This window comes from Theropithecus gelada, chromosome 15, assembly GCF_003255815.1.
Source record: "Theropithecus gelada isolate Dixy chromosome 15, Tgel_1.0, whole genome shotgun sequence".
In the NCBI taxonomy this organism is placed as follows: Eukaryota; Metazoa; Chordata; class Mammalia; order Primates; family Cercopithecidae; genus Theropithecus; species Theropithecus gelada.
Genome location: NC_037683.1, coordinates 30,954,123 through 30,976,568, shown reverse-complemented (window position 1 = coordinate 30,976,568; position 22,446 = coordinate 30,954,123). Strand labels below are relative to the sequence as shown.

General features: G+C 41.9%; 1 protein-coding gene across 3 annotated transcripts in view; it reads left to right on the top strand.

Moving 5' to 3' along the window:
• The window catches only part of LOC112607900 (A-kinase anchor protein 2), a 47,897-nt gene extending 38,329 nt beyond the window's left edge, over positions 1-9,568 (top strand). For all 3 annotated transcript variants that reach the window (XM_025359217.1, XM_025359216.1, XM_025359215.1), the window contains one exon: positions 5,460-9,568. In XM_025359217.1, coding sequence (XP_025215002.1) covers positions 5,460-5,467 — 8 coding nt within the window. In that variant the 3' untranslated portion in view covers positions 5,468-9,568. The remainder of the gene's footprint in view (positions 1-5,459) is intronic.
• Positions 9,569-22,446: the final 12,878 nt, after the last annotated feature.

The following is a 22,446-nucleotide window of genomic DNA, read 5'->3' as shown; positions in this document are numbered from 1 at the left end:
TTTATTTGTAGGGACAGGGTCTCTCTATGTTGCCCAGGCTGGTCTCAAAATTCTGGCCTCAAGTGATCCTCCTGCCTCAGCCTCCAAAAGCATTGAGGTTACAGGTGTGAGCCACTGTTCCCAGACCCCAAAAGTCTTCTTCTTTCCTTTTACACAGATTTCACAAATATATGTGCTATGAGAAGGCATATTTTTCTCTTTTAATTTTTTTTCTATTTTGTCCAGTTTTTCTTTTTGCTGAGAAAGCACAATATTTTTCATATTTTTATTTCTGTATTTTATTTTGATTTTAAAAGAATTATTTTAAATATACAGAATTGTAGAGAGAATCATTCGTTCATTCATTGAACAATTTTCGAGGCTCTACTATGTGTCAGGCATTGTTCTGGGTTCCATGAATACAGCAGTCAACAAAACGAGTTCCTGATATCATGGAACTGGCATTCAAAATAATGTAAGATAATAAAATAATAAAACCCACCTACCCAGCTTTGTCCATTCTTATCATTTCATGATATTTAATATTTTTAAAAGAATACAATTTAAGCCCTCTCGTTACTTCTCCCAGTTCCCTCCTCCCCTACAATCTCGCAGAGGTAACTATTTTTGAGCTTGTCGTTCATCATTTCCGTGCATGGTTTTATACTTATACTATACATGTGTATATACATAAACGACACCTTATTTTTGCATGTTTAAAGACATTCTGTAAATGGTAAATCATGTTGTAGTATCTTCCGCTCCTGACTTTGTTCTGTCTGCATTGTTTTTAGATGTGTCCTTGTTGATCACTGTGGCTCTGGTTCATTCTTTATAACTGCTGTATGGTATTCCATTGAATGAATATATCACTATTTATTCAATCTTCTATTATGGAAATGTAGACGATTTCCAGTTTTTCTTACCGTTAGAAATAATGCTTTTATGAATGTTATTATACATGTCTCTTTATGTACCTATGGAAGAACCTCTCTATATCTAGGACAAGAAGCACTGGCTACTAGCCCGATACATCCTAACATTTACTAGATATTGTAAATTATTTTTCAAGTTGGTTGCATTAACCTGTGGCATAATAAGTTTTTGGTCTCTCATTTAGCCAAAGAATTATATTTAAATATAGAGCTGACCTGCTGATTATCAGTAATTTTCTTTCATAAGATATCAAATGAATACTGAGAATGTCATTCTGTACCTTCTTTAATGTCTAATTGTGATTCTCATCTGGAGGATGGCAGTTTGAAAATTAGGACTTAGCCCATCTCCCCTTTGAGTCCATTTAAAACAGTGAAAATCTGGTCAAATATATCCAAGGAAGATAGAGTTGGGCCCACTCTGTCTTCAATTTAAAAGCAGATTGGAAGATGAAATATAAATATTAATATGAATAGGGTGATACTGTTTAACATATCTGTCTTTTGTTTCATATGTCCAAATTAAAATTGTCTATATTGATTGCTATTCAAAGTTAAGCAGTTCACTTGAATTCCCTAAGCATTAGAGAGAAAAATTAATATTAAAGGGTTGTGGAGAGAGAATTGTTTTTTATTCCCCACCAGACCTGAATGTGAATTTGTGAAAGCAATAAAACTTTATTTATTGATTTATGTAGTTTACTTTTTTTTTTTTTTTTTTTTTTTTTGAGACACAGTCTCACTCTGTTGCCCAGGCTGAAGTACAGTGGTGTGATCTCAGCTTACTGCAACCTCTGCCTCCCACGCTCAAGCGAGTCTCATGCCTCCACCTCCTAAGTAGCTAGGACTGCAGGTGCCAGCTACCATGCCCAGCTAATTTTTGTATTTTTAGTAGAGACAGGTTTTCACCATGTTGGCCGGGCTGGTCTCGAACTCCTGATCTCAAGCAATCTGCCCACCTTGGCCTCCCAAAGTGCCTGAGCCACTGCACCCAGCCACAATAAAACTTTAAATCAGATCCTTTTTTGTTTTCCCCTTTCCATTTCCATGGGGAGTGTTGATTGCACCTCTCTGATGTGTCTCCTTCTGGACTCCTTACAGTCATTGGGCAGCAATGTAGGCTGGTGGCCTCAAGCATCAACTCTGCACCCAGAGTGCGGAGTTCCAATCTTGGTTTTGCCTTCTGCTAACTAGGTAATTCTGGGCAAGTTACTTAACCTCCCTATGCTTCAGGTTCTTCATATAAAAAATGGGAGTAATAACAGCATAAATTTTGTAGACTAGTGGTGAGGATTCAAACAGTAACATAGAACTTAGGACGTGAGTACGTCTATTATTAGAGCCCCAGAGACATGTGCCTTTTTGCCCAGAAAATAAAGGAATGAACTTTAGAAAGTAAAGTTAATATGCAGTAATAAACTAGTAATAAAAGCTCTAAATTTGCTAGAGATTCACACGCGCGCGCGCGCACACACACACACACACGTCTGAATTAATTACAGAACAGATGTTCATTCAAATACCTTGGTTTTTGAAACTTCTGAAGACCAGTTGTGGGGCGGCTGTACTCCCAGCCTTATGAACCCAAAGACAGTTTTATATCAAGGTTGCCAGGTATTTCAGTAATGATGTTTATTTTCTTGTCTGTGCCATTACTAGCGGCTTTAGATTTCACTAGAAATTTATTGTATGGCCATGGTAAGTGATTGTGTGACCATGGTAAGTGGGCATACAAACTAGGGGAATTAATCAAGAAAAGAGAGCTCATTGTTGGTGTAAGTGAATTATTTGAGCTCTTGACAAGTAGACGTCCAAACCCAAGCTATGTTAAACGTTTCCATAGTTATGAATATTATTTTTCTGCCCATTACACTTTTCATCGCTAAGCTCCACGAGGGAAGGGACTATTCTATCCTCAACAAGAAGCACTGTGCCTTATACTTGGTAGGAAACTAATAAATATGGGTAAATTGGATCTATAGATGGCTTGTAACAAGAGTTCCTAAAGAGTAGAGCAAACTCAATTTGCCCAAGTTGTTTGAGAATCAAAATAGGGTTTAAATAACAAGATGAAAAACATTCCAAGAGGATGGGGATCATAATTTTTAGAACTTTAGATTTATTTTTAGCTTTGATGTAAACCTTTTTGTTTGTATCTGCAATCTGAAAGGCAAAGAGATGATCCTTTTATACAATGTAGAGTTCTTTATAAAACGCCTGATATTTGTATGCCACTTCATAATGTATAAATCCCTTTCACATGATGATAGAAATAATTATTCCATCATATTAGGCTCTATTTGAGAGCTTACTATGCACTGGGAACTATACTTTACATACATTGCCTCATTGATTTCTCTGTCCAACTTTATGCTGTAGTTTTTATGATCCCCATTTTATATGGGGATACTGAGGCACAGGGGTAAGTGACTTTTCCAGGGTCACAAGGATTTGAAGTAGACCTGCTGGACTTCAGAGACCACAGTGCCTTCTGAGTAAGCCTGTGAAGTGGAGTAGCTGTGTTCTCCATGTTATAGATAAGAAATGTGAGATAAAAGATGAACAACAGAGGACAAAACTGGAAATAGAGCCCAGGACTTCCACGTGCAGCCCAGTGCTGTTTTTCAGTTCTGTGCTACCACACATTAGACTATTAGAAAAATTTCTCTATTTAACTATAGCAGATTTGGAAGCATGCTTTCCTCCTGCTAATTTCTTATTCTTAGATATCTGTGGATATTGAGTGAGTGACCATGATATGCTTATATGCAAAACATATTATGCAAAACACACATGGCTTATGTGCTTAACAGTGCATCATTCATTCAGCAAACATGACTGAGGAGGAATGGGGGAGGCTTCCCAGAGGAAAACACGTTGAAGCTCTTGGTGGTGCATTTATTTGGCAAAGGTGCAGAGAAGCAGGTTGAGATGGACCCCCTGATCTCCCATCTACCCAGAATCTGCTTATGTCTGGGCTCCCACCTCAGCCTGTAACTGCATCTCCTTGCTTCTCTGGAGTTGCCAACTGTATTAGTCAATTTTCATACTGCTATGAAGAAATAACCAAGACTGGGCAATTTATAAAGAAAAGGAGGTTTAATGGACTCACAGTTCCACATGGCTGGGGAGGCCTCACAGCAGAAGGCAAAGGAAGATCAAAGGCATGTCTTAAATGGCAGCAGGCAAGACAGTGTGTGCAGGGGAACTGCCCTTTATAAAACCATCAGGTCTGGTGAGACTTACTCACTATCATGAGAACAGCATGGGAAAACTCACCCCCATATTCAGTTACCTCCCACGAGTCCCTCCTGCTACACGAGAGGATTATGGGAGCTACAATTCAAGATGAGATTTGGGTGAGGACACAGGCAATCCATGTCACCACCATCACTGTGCCTTGCCTAACTGATTATATTTAGAATAAGCAATGCCTTCGTTGCAGTTTGGATAATCAACCAATGTTGGCTCTATTGGACTTTTCTTTAAAATCAGAAACTATACGTCCTAAGCAAATGCCAGAGCAACTGGTAAGAATGCCTGGGCTTGTTTTTGCTGCAGTGTCATGATATAGAACCATTTTTCATATGTTGGCAACCTAAATGCCATTAATCTGGAATCTTTTCTTGATCAAACTGAAACTGGAGCAGATAGGCTGAAGTCTCTTCTCAGGAGTCCATGGACTGCTCTAGTGAATGGAAGGAAGGGATGCTCTCCCTCAGTGGTAGTGAGCCTACTTGTCCTTAATGTTGTCACCTTTCACTTCATTGATTAGCATATGGGGTCTGAAGTTGCATCAGAATGCTGAGATTGCTTTTATTGATCCAATAACTTTTTTTTTTTTTCATGTAATGGCTTTTTTAGTTTAATTTTGCCCAAGTAGGTTTTTGTACTATAAATATCATCATGGCTTATATAGATTTGCAAAGCTTGATGGACTGAATCCACACTGGTCTCATTGTTTGGAATTATTTTCTGGATTGCTTGTTTATGAAGAGACTGAGATCATCTATAGTGTGCTGTCCAATATGGTAATCACTAGTCACATGGAGCTATTCAAATTAAAATTAACTAAAATGAAGTAAACGTAAATATTTAGCTTTTCAACCACACTAGCCCTATTTCAAGTGCTCAATAGCCACGTATGGCTAGTGGCTACCATATTGGATAGCAGAGATACATTTTCATCATTGCACAAAGGTCAATTGGACAGCACTGATCTGTCGCGTGTAGAGATCTGCTTTATCTGAAAACTTGATGCAGAATCATAGCTAGTTCAAAAACTTGCAGAACATTTCATGAAAATTAAATCTCTCTATAGTGAAAAGTAGGAGTCAAGTAGCAGATGAATTTTGGCTGTGAGATGAATGCATAACCAGAACCACCCATTCCCCTTTTCCAGTGTCTCTCCTGTCTCCCAGCAGTACTTTATCACTTTCTCCTCTCAAGTTGATAAACAGAAAGGAAGAAAGAAACAAAGAAGTTGGTTTGTGTTCATAATTAACATCCATGAACTCTGCATAATTTTTTTCCCTCTCTTTACAGGTCCTTGAGGCCACACGGGTTAATCGAAGAAAGAGCGCACTAGCTTTGCGCTGGGAAGCAGGGATCTATGCCAACCAGGAGGAAGAAGACAATGAATAAACTTCCTTCAACCCAGGAAGCGTCTGTGGTGCTTGGGAGACCAAGAAACCAAGAAATTTAACAACTGAAAGCATTTTAATGGACTATTTATTAAAGTGCAAACAAACTCAGCAATCCTTATGTAGACCAGAAGCTGCAATACACAATGATGAAACAAAAAGGAAGTCCACCCATCAGACTCTGGACACCCAGGAGTCAAAAGAGAAAGGACTTTTTTTGGTGACTCAATCCCCATGTCTGGTTTTGGGCCAATCCACAATGGATCCAAAAGGACAAAAGATGTTACAAGCAAATCAACATAGTTGCTACAGGCAGAACTGAGACCAGCCTCTCCGGGTGATGAAGGACAATGGTGATAGGGCCACTTAGAGAGCAGTAGGGCCCAGGCTGGTGCAGCCTACATGGCACAGGATATTTCCCTGCACCAGTTTCCCACCTGTCACTCACAGCATCGGAGGGTGTTGCATTAACTCCATTTTCTCCAGCAGCCATAAAATGAATGGCGTTTCTCTCCATATTTGCCCAGAAGAGGCAGTTATGATTCCACTTCTCTTACATTTAATTATTTTTAATTGAGAACAACTCATGATCACAATTCATAAAATCCATATTTTAAGACAATATTTCTTCATGTTGCAAACACAATCTATTCTACATGAGGAGCCTGAGAAAGGGGAAGAGAAAACCAAACCAAATGGATGATGTTAGCTTTAGGATCGTGTCTGCTTATAATATTCACTGATCTGCAGTTTATGAGAACACATTTTCACAGTTACGTTTCTTCATAGGAAAACTATATTTAGTGGGCAACAACTATTTTTATGATGGGATGGGTGAATATATACATGTATAGAATCTGTACACATTGAACAACTTGGTTCAAGATGGTGGGGGCATTTTTAGAGTGGCAATAATTGAAAAAAAAGGTGAACTCTGCCTTGGAGAGGTAGATGACAAGAAATAAAAAGGTGTTTATAACTATTTTGTTTTATAAAGTGGGCCTTAGAGATAGGAAGAAGAATGATGGCTTCTTTTTGGATCAGTCAGAAAGGAAACAGGAAAGAAAAGTCAGGAAGGTAGAGAGAGAAAAAGGGAGGGAGGGAGGAAGAATGGGAACAAAATAGGAGGTAAGAGATACTATTTTTGCTGAGCAACCAGTGTTTTTCAGGATGCTACAAAGAAAAATATAGAATAGAAATTTAAGTACAGGCTTGGAATCAGCTACAAATCCTAAAGATGGGGTGAGTGTGTGTGTGTGTGTGTGTGTGTACACCATTGTGTGTTTGTGTAAAATGCGTATGTTCAGGAGTAAGGGTGTATGTGTGTATGTATGTGGATTAAAATTCCAGAGTGACCATGGCACTTGGGTGTACAGGTAATTCCTCCAAAGCTGTTTGCTGGCTTCAGGAGTGGAGTGAGAATTTCTTTTTTATGAAAAGGGATATAAAGGCACCGAGCTGATGCAGTATTTGTAATATTAAATTGACCTAACAAGGTATTTGCATGAGTCACAATTGCAAAGTTTTGAGCAGTTTTGTAATTTGACATTTAGGAAAGTCTCCTATTTATTCTCATGCTTTATATTCATGCTTAGTATACTATAGAGGATGCCAGCTTTAATCTTTCTGTCATTTAAAGCAATATGATAAGGGTATTCAATAATTGGGTGCCCTAAATTTCTGGATGAGAAAATTTTCAGTTCTGGCCTTGAGAAAAAAAAAAACAACCAGCCTTCTTTTTTTTTTTTTCTTTTTTTCTCCTTTGTTTTAAAACTGTGGTTTTTTAAAAAAGCAATAATTAAGTCAGACCTCACTAAAAATCATTTTTGTTTTTATATTATGTCATAAGCTCTAGTGTGTTATTCTAACAAGTAGCAATTTCACAAAATTTGTATGTAGATGTTAATGCACATTTCCTTCTTTTATTAGACTAGTGTTGACTCTGGGGGGGACATGTATTCACAGATGAGAAGTAGGCACAAAGTAAAAAATGGAACCATCTACTAACAAGGATCCTTTAAAACTGCCAAGGGAACCAGTAACTTGAAGCCACATTCTACAGATGGCAGCCAAAAGAGCACATGGGCAATTGGCACCATCTTTATATGGTTTGTTCTCCTGAATATTTTGAGTGAATTCTCAACAAAATGTTCTAGCCGCTGGGGTCACAAAACAAGTAAGATCCCTGTTGCAAGAAATTCATTTTATAGTGAGGGAGGCTGGCATGGAGACTAACATTCTCAGGAAAATGAGATCGGTGTTAGATTAGAAGTCCTGACATGAAATGGGAGGACCCAGGAAGGAGGATCGTCTTTACCTGAGGATTTCCAGCCAGAGGTCCCAGATGCCTGGGCTGAGAACCCAGCAATAGGGGGCATTCCCAAAGCAGACACAGGGATAAGAACAGAGGAGGCAGTAGCATTGCACAGCCCCAGGCACAGTGGCAGTTAGGATGGCTGGAGAGTAGGATAGTTCTATGGATTGCACAAAAAATGTGATGTGCTTCATGTTGTCTCTGACTCATGGATCTGGTAGAGACCATAGACATGATATAGACTAACTTCCCCGTTTTTCACAAGAGGAAACCATCCTTATGACTTACCTTAAAGTTTTTTGTTCTGTTTTGAAGGAAACCATGTGCTACATGAAACCTACATTTGACAAGAGAATGTACAGCTAAGAGAAAAGCTTAAGAGGCCACACTATTGATGGAATCGCTTTAGAGGCAGATGAAGTGGTCTTTGACCACAGTTGACTGAACCAGAGCACTTATTGCTTAAAGATACAGAGCTGGGGGTTCTTGGGCCATGCTCCGTGTGTGGATAAGGAAAGAAATGCTGTTTCTGGGACTCTCCCACAGTCACAAAGCTGTTTTCACTGTGGCCCCTACATCTCTTAACTTTTGCTAGTACTCCTGTGCTGCCTTCCGGATTACTGCTGTCTATTTTCTTGCTCCACTCACTGAAGATCCTAATATAATCCCATTAAAATGTAAATTACAGTTTACTTGGGAGAGCCAGATTTTCTCTGTGCTCTTGAGTTTTTTATTCATTCAAGAAACCTTGGGCCACCGCTTTGTACATAATACCGTGCTAGGCTCTGGGATCCCAACTGGACCCTTTTAACTTTCTGAAGATGGGACCGTCCCCTGGAGGAAAGTCATTCCTGCCTAATCCATCGAGAGAAAGAGGCTTACGAAAAACTTTGCCTCTGATGCTCGGCCCCACCCCCAAATAGCACGCAAGCTTGTTAACCTCACCTCTTACAAAATGTTTAGATTCTGTAGATGTTAAAAGCCTTTCTGGAAGTATTGCATTCTGCCGTGTTTATAGGTGTTCACTTTCCTCCGGAGCTGATTAACTACTGACATGCCTTGGCTTTCTCATCCAGAAATTATGGAAACAGGGTCTGTCAGTGGCAAGAGGCCGGGCTGTGTTTTACTTGGATGACACAATGCAATTTACTTGCCTATTCATACCCATGCATGCTGCTCACCCTAGACAATGACATATAAGCCGTATATAGATCAATGTCCACATATATATACACACACACATATATGTATAAAGCGTTACAAGGAACACTAAAACAGTGTTGATTCTTGTCTCTGAAGATGAGTAATTAAACCTTTTTTTTTCCCAACTAAAGAATGGATTTAATTAAACTAGGTATTGAAAAAAAGTAGCCTAAGTGTTAGAGATGGTGAATATATTCCATTTTAGTTTAAAGAACCAATTTCCTGAATTTTAAGCATTCAGTGAGCTGCCAATTTTGATTTTGTGTTGCTCTTTACCCAAATTATGTTTTCTTTGTTTTTCTTTTTTGGGGGGAGGAGGGGGAAAAAGCAGCAATACTGTGTTTGGAAATTATACTCTGTATCTGGCTTTCCTGTGTATGTTAACCACTTAAATGTTATTATCCTGCTTTGGTTTTATAGTGATTGTGAGGCATTCAATGCAAGTATACAGTTATTTTCTCATTAAAATCCAATGTGTGTTGAGTTTTTATAAATAATGGCTGCTTGTTTGACCGTGAGGGAGGGTGGAAGACTGGGCCAAACAGTGGCACGCCAGCGTCCTTGGCCACTACTGTGTGACAGCTTCTGCTTCCTCATGTTCGGAACAAAGGAACCAATCCGAGCTGAGGGGACACTGCTGCACCAGGCTGTTCCCACAGTCCCCTTTTCAATGCTGTCCCCAGCCACCCTGGCTAGATGCCAGAAGCTGCAGGTGCCTCTTGAGGACATAGACTCGAAGCCACAGCAAGAGCTGGACAAACAGCAGGATGAACTGTAAATTCCAGCCTTGCCTGTAGCTTTGGGCTCTAACCTTTAGAATACATTCTGAGCACCTGTATTTGGCTCTCCTCTGCAAGGAATAGCTGATGGCTACATGTTGACATGAAGGACTCCTTTTGTTGTATTCAACATAAAGCCCCTTTCCCCAAACTCTTACTCTGGTTTCTTTATTTTCCTACTCTTCTACCCCCAACTCTTTTTCTTTTCTTTCTTTTTCTTTTTTTTCTAGAGCTTTATTATGGTATAATTTACTTAACAAAATTTACTCATTTCAAGAGCATGCGAAGACCACAGGTTTATCAGGAAGCATCCTCACCACATTTCCGCCTGTCCTCCCTTCTACTTCCTCCCTCCCGCTTCAGTCTCTAGCTCCTCCATCCCATCACTCAGCCCTGGGCCCCTGGCCCCTGACCATCAGTTTCCTGGTCTTTCCCTTGGCCCCTCTTCCTGGTACTTCCTTTCCAGCTGCCTTTTTCTCTCTCTCCCCATTTGTAACTCTTCCAGCCTTTTTCTCCTCAGGATTTCCAACCATATATTCCTGTTCTGAGCATCTGGGGGTGTTCTGTGGCACCTGTCGGGGCTGACATCTTTCGACCTCTTAAGTGGTAAGAGTTCTGAATTTGGAAGTGGGGGCACCCCTTTAAAAATTTGATCAAAGTCTAGAAACAGTGGATAACACTTGTGAATGTCACTGAGAATGTGACAGGCACTCCAGGCTCTCCATGACTGTGATATATTTATATTGATTTCCATTTTACACAGTAGGAAACTGCAGCCCCAGGAGGTTAGTTTTTCAATGCATGGCTTGTAAATGGTAGTGCTTGCATTTGAACCCGGGCTCTTAACCGCTCTTCCCACAGAAGCACACACTGACAACTTCACATACAAGGTTGAATAAGCCTGTTGATGTGTGTGAAGTCGAAATGGGCTTGTACCATCTCCCCGCACTGTACTGTACAGGAAAGGGGCTCTCAGGGATCAAAGCCAAGGCTGTGATAGGAGCCCAAGTCTAGGGGAAGAGTGGGGTTTTGGTGGGAGCAGCAAAGAACTTTCTTCCTTTGGATGAACTTTCTCTGGGTTCTTCTCTTTGAGATCATCTCTCCCAGGAGATGGTGACAGCAGACGGCCCAGGCATCCCAGTTGCCAAAAAAAGGACCCAAAATTGACTGCAAATAGGGTGATAAAAATGTGATAAAATTAAATTGTGGTGATGGTTGCACAATTTTCAATGTACTGAGAATCATACACTTGAGTAAATTTTGTCAAGTAAATTATACCACAATAAAGCTGTAGCAAAAAATAAAAGAGAAAGAAAGAAAGAAAGAAAGAAAGAAAGAGAGAGAGAGAAAGAAAGAAAGAAAGAAAGAAAGAAAGAAAGAAAGAAAGAAAGAAAGAAAGAAAGAAAGAAAGAAAGAAAGAAAGAAAGAGAAAGAAAGAAAGAAAGAAAAAGAGTTAGGGGTAGTAGAGGGAGCAGAAAAATAAAGAAACCAGAGTAAGAGTTTGGGGAAAGGGGCTTTATGTTAAATACAACAAAAGGAGTCCTTCATGTCAACAAGTGGCCATCAGCTCACTTGCTGATGAAGAAGAAAACTTGCTCTCCAGGCTGCCTCCAAGAACCAGGGGCAGTGGTGCTGTGACCACCTATGGATTCAGTCCTGGTCCTGTTTCCATCCATCACTACTAACATCTGGAGGCTTCAGGCAGAGGTAGGGATGAGATTTGGCAGGCAGGCGTGCTGGGAAGGAAGGAACTCAGGCCATGTGTGAAGAAGCAAGTCTGCTGCAATGGTAGAGGAAGGTGCAACACTCACAATAGAAGTTATTTTTGGGGAGGCTCCAACCACAAAACTACCAATGTTAAAAGGCATTGGCCAGGCGCGGTGTCTCATGCCTGTAATCCCAGCACTTTGAGAAGCTGAGGCAGGCGGATCACCTGAGGTCGGTGTTCAAGTCTAGCCTGGCCAACATGGAAAAACCCTGTCTCTACTAAAAATACAAAATTAGCCGGGCGTGCTGTTGCATGCCTGTAATCCCAGCTACTCGGGAGACTGAGGCAGGAGAATTGCTTGAACCCGGGAGGCAGAGGTTTCAGTGAACCCAGATTGTGCCATTGCACTCCCACCCGGGTAAGAAGAGTGAAACTCCGTCTCAAAAAAAAAAAAAAAAAAAGACATTAACCCTCTACCCAGTGAAGGGCAGTTATGCAGGCTCTTTGCTCTGTGATGTGTGTCTGTGGGAAGGGATGGGGGCCTGTGTCCATTATCCAGGCTCATCTCCCCTGTTCTGTATTTGTGGCAGAGACTGTAATTGTGAGACTACACAAGGCCATGAGGTTACTTTGGAGCACACTCATTTTAATTATGGGGTTCCTGGGCCATGAGAGGGTGGTGACTATATTCCTCTCTACACAGAACCCACATCAAATTCAGAATTGAGCTGCTAGGGACATAGAGAACAAATGGGAAATTGAAAAGGAGAATGCAAAAGGTTTTAAATGTACAAGATGACACCAGATGAAAAAATGGGGACTCAGGAAATAACTGGAGATGCCACACCAGTAATTTCTAAGTGTCGCCCAAGCATTCACATGCTTTCTGCAGGAGAAAGAAGAGTATTTGCGTGGTGCACATTGTTTCATGTTGCGAAGACGTGGTGATCTCAATGTCAGTTAACCTTGATGGGAGAGTTATCCAAACTCTGAATGGAGAGTTATCTTTGTTCTAAATTCAAAGTGGGCGGACTCTGAACAACTAGAATGAGACTACTGCTACCCGAGATAAGTAAAATCACAAATCAGTTTGGTTTTTCTCTGCCTGCTCATGTATGGAACATTCAGTGATCCACCTGCCTTGGTCTCCCATGCCACTGCACTCTAGCCTGGGTGAGAGAGTGAGACTCCCGTCTCAAAATATATATATATATATATATATATATATATATACACACACACACACACACACACACACACACACAGAGTGAAATAATTGATCAGCACATATCAAATACATATAAAATATATTAAATGAATGTTAATAGGTGGTGCCATAAAACAAAATATTTACAGAGATAATACAGGTAAATACAACCAAACAAATGTATGGTGGGTGGGTTGTTTGAGACAGAGTCTCCCTCTGTCGCCAGGCTGGAGTGCAATGGCACGGTCTCGGCTCACTGCAATCTCTGCCTCCCATGTTCAAGTGATTCTCCTGCCCCAGCCTCCCAAGTAGCTGGGACTACAGGCGTGTGCCACCACACCCAGCTAATTTTTTAATATTTTTAGTAGAGATGGGGTTTCACCATGTTGGCCAGGCTAGTCTTGAACTCCTGACCTCGTGATCCACCCACCTCATCCTCCCAAAGTGCTGGGATTACAGGCATGAGCTACCGCACCTGGCCATTTCTGTCTTTCTGTCTTTTCTTTTCTTTTCTTTCTTTCTTCTTCTTCTTTCTTCTCTCTCTCTCTGTTTCTTTCTTTCTTTCCATCTTCCTTTCCTTCTTCCTTTCTTTTCCTTTCCTTTCCTTTCCTTCCTTCCTTTCTCTCTCTCTCTTTCCTTCCTTCCTTCCTTTCTCTTTCTCTTTCTCTCTCTTTCTCTCTTTCTCTCTTTCTTTCTTTCTTTCTTTCCTCTTTCTCTCTTTCTCTCATCTTTTTCTTTCTGTCTCACCTGGAAGCAGGCAACTAGTTCCTGCACAAAGGTCTCTGGACAGGACCCTCAAATAGACTTTACTTTTGCAAATGTCTGCCCATCCTCACCCAACCCTCCAAATTCAAAGGAAGGATATTAGCTTTCCCTGAGGTTCTACAGGCCCAGGATCCTTTGTTGCCCTATGATTGTTTGACTCATCTGTCACCTCCACACCTAAGAATGCTGGGCATTGGGAGGAGTACAGCCAAGGTTGGGTTTTTTCTGTGCCCGGCAGCCTCTGGTGTTTGCCAGTGGCCGACACACCACAGGTGGACCCAGCTTATTCAGAGGCAACTCTTGGGATGGATGCTGGTTGTCATGGAAACACTGAAGATTTCTTTTTGGAATCCTGGGCACCACAGTCATATTGCTCGTTGCTACACCCTTTCTGACAGTTTGAGTTAAAGTAGAATCATAAAAGGGACAATGCTAGGAGAAGCAATAAAAGAAGAGCATCACATGCCACAGTTTCTAAGGGTCTCACTTCTGAACATTTTATTATCTCTGCAATCAGAATGTGTCTTACAATCCCTGCTGCATGGGCACAGACGTGATATACCTGGCCTGGCCTAAGCAAGGGGAAACTTGGCTGTAGCTGTTGCTATTGGGGTCACCATAATTGAGTTTTCAGCCTTGCTGGCCATGCATGTGTTGTTTAGGTACTGACCCATGCAATGGAAGGCAAGAGGAATGGACAAGCCTTAGAATAGATTTTAAACATTTCAAAGAAATAGAAGCTATTGTAAATAATTTGTTCATCATTTGGATCATTTTTAGGATGGCAAGCATGAGTTTGATGGAAGCTGCCTGCTTATTTAACTATGAGCTTAGTCCAATAGGAAAGTGCCAGTCACCAAATTTACAGAATGGGTATGGCTGACTTGGAAGGAAATTCCAGATTCAATAGTGGAGTACCCCCTTAAGAAATGCTGTGCCGACAAAGCACAGTGGCTCATGCCTGTAATCCTAACACCTTTGGCAAGCTGAGGCGGGAGGATTGCTTGGGGCTAGGAGTTTGAAACTAGCCTGGGCAATAGAGTGAGACCCCATCTCTACAAAAGCAAACAATTAGCCAGGCATAGTGGCACATACCTGTAGTCCCACTTGAAGGCTGAGGCAGGAGGATCACTTAAACCCGAGAGGTTAAGGGTACAGTGAGCTATGATCATGCCACCGCACTCCACCCCGGACAACAGAGCAAGATCCTGTCTCAAATAAAGAAAAGAAATACTGCACCAACACACATGGCCACAGGCGATGATCATGTGTATAAAAGTGTGGAAAAAGAACTCAGGAGAGCTAGACTTTAAACATAAAAATGTCTTAGGAATACCTTAGCCAATTTATTTTGTTTGTACTTTCCTTTTTTATGCATGCACACAGTGATGTAACATAAAAATCTATATTTAATAAGCCCAAAGGAGCTATTCAATGGGTACAAAATAAACATTCTCAGTGATTAGAGGGTATTGGGTTGTCGTCTAAATGGCAGTACTTTTTCTTAATGGTTACATTTAGAAATTCAAATTCCAATTGATGGCGTCTGAGATGTGATGAAATGTGGTAATAAGGCAGCTACAATTCATTACAACTATATGCTAAGTCGTGTTATTCCTCCTTTTTCACTGTTGAGAAACTGAAGCACAAATAGTTGAAGTGATGACTCATGTAAAGTCATCCCTATCTAGGCAGTCTTACCAAAGTCAGAGTTCTTAACCACAGAACTAAAGAGAATTATCAGTGAGGTAAAGACATTTTAACTTTGTGATAAAGCTATAAATTTGAACAAGAGACTATATTCACCTCTCTTCTGTATTGTGTTGAGAACAACACAATTTCTCTTTATACTGAGAATGTGGTTTGGGGAAGAGCTTGAGCTTATTGCACCTGGAGCCTATTATCTCTCCAAAGGTAGTAAGGGGCCAGGTGCCGTGGGTCATACCTGTAATCCAAACACTTTGGGAGAATGAGGTGGGTGGATAACTTGAGGTCACGAGTTTAAGACCAGCCTAGCTGGGTGTGGTGGTGGGGGCCTGTAATCCCAGCTACTCAGGAGGCTGAGGCAGGAGAATCACTTGAACCCAGGAGGTGGAGGTTGCAGTGAGCTGAGATCATGCCACTGCACTCCAGCCTGGGTGACAGAATGAGACTGTCTCAAAAAAAAAAAAAAAAAAAGGGTAATAAGGGAGCTAGGATGCATAGGAAAACCCCTATGTCTTTGTAGAATCTGTAATTGCCTAACACATTCTTCCTGCCCAACACAGAGAAAAAAATATTTCGCTGAGACCATGGTATTGCAGTGAAGAAAGAGTTTAATTAATGCAAGGCTGGCCATGCAGCAGACAGAGTTATTACTCAAATCAGTCTCCCCAAAGGCTTGGGTTTTTCAAGGATAGTTCGGTGGACAGGGGTCTAGGAAATGGGGAATGTTGATTGGTTGAGGATGAAATCATAGGGATGTGGAAAATGGTCCTTGTGCACTGAGTTCACCTCTGGGAGGGGGCCACAGGACCTATTGAGTCACAGGACACATGGATCCGGGTAGAGTTAGTCGGTTGCCAGAAATGCAAAAGTCTGAAAAACATCTCAAAGGCCAATCTTAGGTTCCCCAAAAGTGATGTTACTTATGGGAGTGATTGGAGAAGTTACAGATCTTGTGGCTTCCAGAACAATGGCTGGTATAAGTTAATGGATGTGCTTTGGTCAAGGATAGGCCAAGGTAGGATGTTTACATTCTGCGTGACTCAGCGAGTTTGTAGTGCAGGTGCATAACTCCGCTTGTTATAATGTAAATACAGCTATGTAGCCATAATATGGGAAGGCCATCACTTGGCTCTATGCCACTATTGACTGTAAAAAGTATAACTGCCCTGCTGACACTGTACAGATGCTCTCACCCCAAGAAAGAGAGAGAGTCAAAGTTGTCTTTGCAGATGGACAGAGGAGAGCCAGGACACCGCTCAACTTGCTTGTTCCCAGAGAGAGAAAGAGTTAAGCTGCTGACCCTGAAGGGATTGCTGGCCATGCAGCTGTGCATGGGACCTGCCAGAGCAAGCAGCCAAGACAGAGCAGACATTGTAAGAGAGCTGCTGATGAGAGAGATGCTGAATAAAGCTGTATTTCACCTACCTACGGCCCCCCAAATATTCTTTCAGCTATCTGCCATTGATCCATGAACTCCCTTCGGACCTCAGCATGGGCTGGAAACTGACCCTGGACCTAACAGCTGGTTATCATTTAACCACACCTTTATCTTAGCAGAATTCAGGCCCCTCTCATAATCCTAATCTTGTGGACTTTCATTAGTTTTACAAAGATGGTTTAGTTTAGGGAAGGGCTATTATCATCCTTGCTTTAAACTATAAACTAAATTCTTCCCATGGTTAGGTTGGCCTACACCCAGGAATGAGTGATGACAGCTAGCCTGTGAGGCTAGAGGCAAGCTGGAGCCAGCCATGCTAGATTTCTCTCACTGTCATAATCTTTGCAAAAGTGTTTTCAAATCTCTATATCTTTTGACCCAAAACTGGTTAGGAACAACACAGAGCAAGTGTTTATGTGATCAGCTGGGTTCATTCTATCTTTTTTTTTTTTTGTAAAGCTTTTTAGTAAAGGGTCAGATAGTGAATATTTTAGCCTTTGTGGGTCATACAGCCACCCAATTCTGCCACTGTCACCTGAATGTGGCCACAGACAATATAGAAATGAACTAGTGTGGATGCGTTCCAGTAAAACTGTATTTATGAACATTAAAATTTTTATTTTATATAATTTTCACAAGTCACAAAATTTATTTCTTTGATCTCTGTCAAACATTTAAAAATGTAAAATCGGACTGGGTACAGCACTTTGGGAGGCTGAGGCACCGATCACCTGAGGTCAGGAGTTCGAGACCAGCCTGACCACAGGTGAAACCCCACTTCTACTGAAAATAGCCAGGCGTTTTGGAGGGCACCTGTAGTAGTAGTCCCAGCTACTCGGGAGGCTGAGGCAGGAGAATTGCTTGAACCTGGGAGGCAGAGATTGCAGTGAGCCAAGATCACACCACTGCACTCCAGCCTGGGTGACAGAATGAGACTCTGTCTCAAAAAAAAAAAAAAAAAACCCAAAACAACAACAGCGACAAAAAGTAAAATCCCTTCAGGATGTACAAAAGCAAGTGGCAGGCCAGATTTGGATCCCAACTTTAATTTTTCTGCCCCTGCTAGAGGGTCGATACCTTTTCTCACAAGGGTTCAACATTTGTGATCAGGCAAGGAACTCAAATTAGGGCCCTGATACGTTTTCCGTGGAATTGTTGACAGTTTGCTTATTTTAGATCAGATTTCTGACTTACAAAGTTGCCATGAGAATTGAACCATATGTCATATGCAAAGTGTTTGGTGAGAGGTTGATACAGATGTACTTAGAGTTCATTCTTTCTAAATTCCTACATTTAGGGATACTTATTTGAGTGCCTACTATGTGTCACGTTCTATGAATATAAAGAACAAATTTAAAAGGGGGATTCTTAGGATGGTTTCAACTGGAATTAGGGAAGTATGTTAAGTTCTCTCTTAGCACTGGGAATTTGGGAACATAGCAGGTGTGAGGTCAGGCAATGTTTTCACACCTGCATTTCCTTAACTATTAAATAGGCCATCCAGTGAGAACCTGCACTGTCTTAGCATACTTTTAATTTTTCCACTCACTATGGGATTCATATAATTATATATTCTTCTGGACATGAGAGAGACTGCTAGGTGATAAGATGTTTAGTAAAAACGAGAAGGGTTTCAGAACTCATTAGTAGAGGATCACAAGGTTCCAGGAGCTCTAAAGGAGAAATTTAGGCACTTCCCAAGATAAGCATGAAGGTGGCAGAAGCTCCTTCATTGATCATGGAAAGGGTTAAAGATCAAATCAAAATTATTGAAAGGCTCAGGGAAAATGCTGGCTTCAAACCCAGGTGGCTACAATCCCTCTTTAATGAATTAAAATCTACAGGTACTTAAAGATAATGGAAAGGGTTCCTCACACTACTTTCAATGTTTTCAATTGACTCAAGATGCTCACATTTACCTGCAAGTATAGAATGTGACCAGGAGGTGGCAGTGGTCCCTAAAGTAAAAGCAGCTTCTATAGCAGGAACTTGCCTAGGAGGCCAGGAGGACTTTTCTTAACCTTCACACTAACCAGGAATCCATGAGATGTACGTATAGCCATTCCCAAAACACTGCAATGAACACCCCAGTGTGTGCAGTCCCATCTGTAGATCAAATGTGGCACTTACACACATTTAAATAGAAAACTGACCTTGTCGCCAGATGGCAGAGGATACCTGCATGCTTCCATCAATCATGGCTCATCTTTCTTAAGGGCTAGCTCTGAACTAGGCACTGTGCTGTGCATCTGCTATGGATTATCCCATTAAATTCTTACAACACTCCTTTGAGATACATAAAACTAGTTTCACCTCCATTTTACAAAGGAAGAAACTCACTCAGAGAGTTTGATTAACTTGCATGAAAGGAGAGATCCAAACCTGGGCAGTCAGAGCCAAAGCCTGTGCTCTTAAACTTTCCTTCTCATCAACTTCATTCAATAGCAAACAAACTCCTATTCTTGGTCCTGGGCCAGGTCTGCTTTTTCTCAGACCAGTGGCGCCTACCTTCAGCACAGACCAGCGTCAAGAAGGGAGATGGTACAACTGAGTTGGAAATTAGGCCGTGTACAATGAAGTGGCTCAGGCATGGGGATAAGGGTGGGGTGCTGACAGTGTCTGATAAAAGCACCCACTGGGCCGGGGGCGGTGGCTCATGCCTGTAATCCTAGCACTTTGGGAAGCTGAGGCGGGCGGATTGCCTGAGCTCAGGAGTTTGAGACCAGCCTGGGCAACACAGTGATACCCCCTCTCTACTAAATTACAAAAAACAAACAAACAAAAAAAACAAATAGCTGGGCATGGCTGTAGGCGCCTGTAGTCCCAGCTACTTGGGAGGCTAAGGCAGGAGAATGGCGTGAACCTAGGGGGCAGAGCTTTCAGCGAGCCGAGATCACACCACTGCACTCCAACCTGGACGACAGAGCAAGACTCCGTCTCCAAAAAAAAAAAAAAAAAAAAAGGCACCCACTGTCCCTAAGAGCGAACACATGCTAAAATTCTGGCTCTTCCCAGCTGCTGCCTGGAGAGCACATAGGCATGTGGCCTGCCTTCTAAGTTATCACGAATGTCTACTGAGTTATGCAAATATTCTGGCCTGTCATGAGAACAATCTCCAGCTCCCCGCCTTGCAGTTGCAGTGTCTGTTTGCTGACCTCCTGCTGTTCACAAGTACACACACACAAACACACACACACATTTTACGGAATCACCCCAGTACTAAGGTGCCCATTTCTATATTGGGTAGGGTAAAGCTAAACGGCCAACAAAGAGACCCAGTAAATAATTCAGTGGCTGAAAGAAGATAGAAGTCTCTCTCTCACATTACAGCCCAAGAGGAGCATTTGAGGTCTGAAGGCGGATTTGTTCTAAGCAGTCATTTAGAGGCTCAAGTTCTTTCCACCCTGTTGCTCTGTTACCCCCAGGACCTTGTTGTCATGGGCATGGTCCAGCCTTACGAAAACTGTAAGGTACAGTAAAGCATTTACTGAAAATACAGGTGGTTCCATTCCCTGAATCCCCAGTAGCTCTAACTTCCTTGCCTTGATTGAGACAGACAGCTGACCAACTTCTGAAGATTAGGGAACAGCCGTGCCAGGGTTCCTGCTGCTACCATAGATGCTGGCAAAAGAACGACTCAAACTAAGTCCAAGGTATAAGCTGTTAGAAGTTGATTGAGGGTGCACATCCTCCCTCATTATTCAGTCCGCACCTAGTTTATTCCTTCCCATAGTTATAACAGCAAAAGCTATGAGGAGAATAGCTCCAAGGACAGATGGGAGAAACACAGATGAACTGCCCATTAATCCTGGAAAGGCCTCTGGGTTGATCAGGAGATCCTCTGTATGGTAACACAAAGGGTAATGCACACCAGACACCATTATCATCTGAATGCTCACAACCCACAAATCCTGCATCTCATGGGAGCAGTGTTCTTGTGCTTAAGAAGGCTCCATCACAGACACATAAAAATACATGTAAAAATAAAGTGACTATGTTCAGATGTCCCTTGGCCACATTACCTATGTCTCACTCCAGGGCAGATAAGGAGGGCTTTTCAGAGCCTCTCAGGGTCATGCGGGTATATGTACTTGTGGCAGTTTCTCTAATTCTGAGTTTGCAAGCCTTGCAGACTGACCTGAAGAAAATGGCTGTGGCTGTCGAACACGTTTGCCATGTGGTTTAGTCTGGATTCATTTCAGCTGGTCTGGATTGACTGCGTGCTTATCTCCAGAGCTGTCTAGTGCATGGTAGTGACCTTAGCTAAAACTATGAAATGCATTCACTAAAGATAAACAACGTGTTTTAACCATGGGTTCATGAGTAGTTTCCCGAAAGGATGTACCAGTCTACCTGCAATGTTTAGTAATAATAATAATTATTATATGTATCTGATGTTGGTGAAGCCTGGGGGGTTTTGACCTTTAAGGCTGGCCATGTAGCTGAAATGGGCTAGGGGACCAGCTCACTAGAAGAGACCCTCACTACAAGTAGACCTGGGTTTCCAGTTCTCGGATTCTTTGTGTGAACCCTGATGGTGTCTGAGACCTATAAACCAAGCATGTCATGTGTGACTCACAATGGGAAGACAAAGAAGCTGTGCCTGAGATCTCCAGATCCCTTTTGATACTCTTCTCTCTCTTGCAGTTGCAGTATTGTACCCTTTACCTGTAATAAAGCTGTCTGAGTATAAACCCAGCACCTTAAGTATAACACTTAAGGTAATTAATGTGTAATTAATGCACATATTCTTCTTGATACACCTGAATACTCATATGTCACCCAGACCACTAAGTGATATACTTGGTCCTTGGCCATCAGTCTGGTACACTGGAAAGGTACAGGCTCATTATAAGGGTATGATGAGGGTTTTCTACTATAACTCTCTGGACTCCATAAACGTCACCAAATATAATTCAGGTTATCTTTTCTACCTGTGTGTGAGGTGTCACAGCACAAAGCTCACTCCAGGCAGCCAGAGGAAAGTGAGTGCTGGGCAGGTTGAGGCAAGTATGAATAATCTTCTGACACCAGACCCTTTCTTGGAAGCTTTATTATTGGTGGGCTTAATCCAGTTCCATCTGAGCCTACATCAAAAGTGGAGAAGAATCAGTTTGGGGAGCAAAAAAGTAGGAGTGAATTTGGTGCAAGGGGTTCACGTTAAAGCATAGCATTCCAGGAACCCATTTAAAATGGGTCCTGGGCTTCAAGAGAGTGAGCAGGGTAGGATATTCCCCAGGGAATCACCTGCGTAGGCGTGAGAGGTAGCACCATGGACCACCTCTCCAAGGAGGAATGCAGATGAAAAATGGGATGAGCACCTGGGACACAGCCATGTGGATGGGACAGAAAGATTCAGGAGGAGAGGTCAGAGGGGCCAGAGGGCTTGCTGGGCAAGCATACATAACTTTAAAAAAAAGTAATAACTTGGCTGGGGGAGATGGCTCACGCCTGTAATCCCAGCACTTTGGGAGGCCGAGGTAGGTGGATCACCCGAGGTCAGGAGATCGAGACCAGCCTGCCCAACGTGGTGATACCCATCTCTGTATTTCTGTAAAAATACAAAAATTAGCTGGGTGCGTTGGCGGGCACCTGTAATCCCAGCTACTCGGGAGGCTGAGGCAGGAGAATTGCTTGAACTGAGGAGGCGGAGGTTGCAGTCCGCGGAGATCACGCCATTGCACTCTAGCCTGGGCAACAGAGCAAGACTGTCTCAAAAAACAGACAAACAAAAAAAAGTAATAAATTATTAAGAGGAAATTCACATA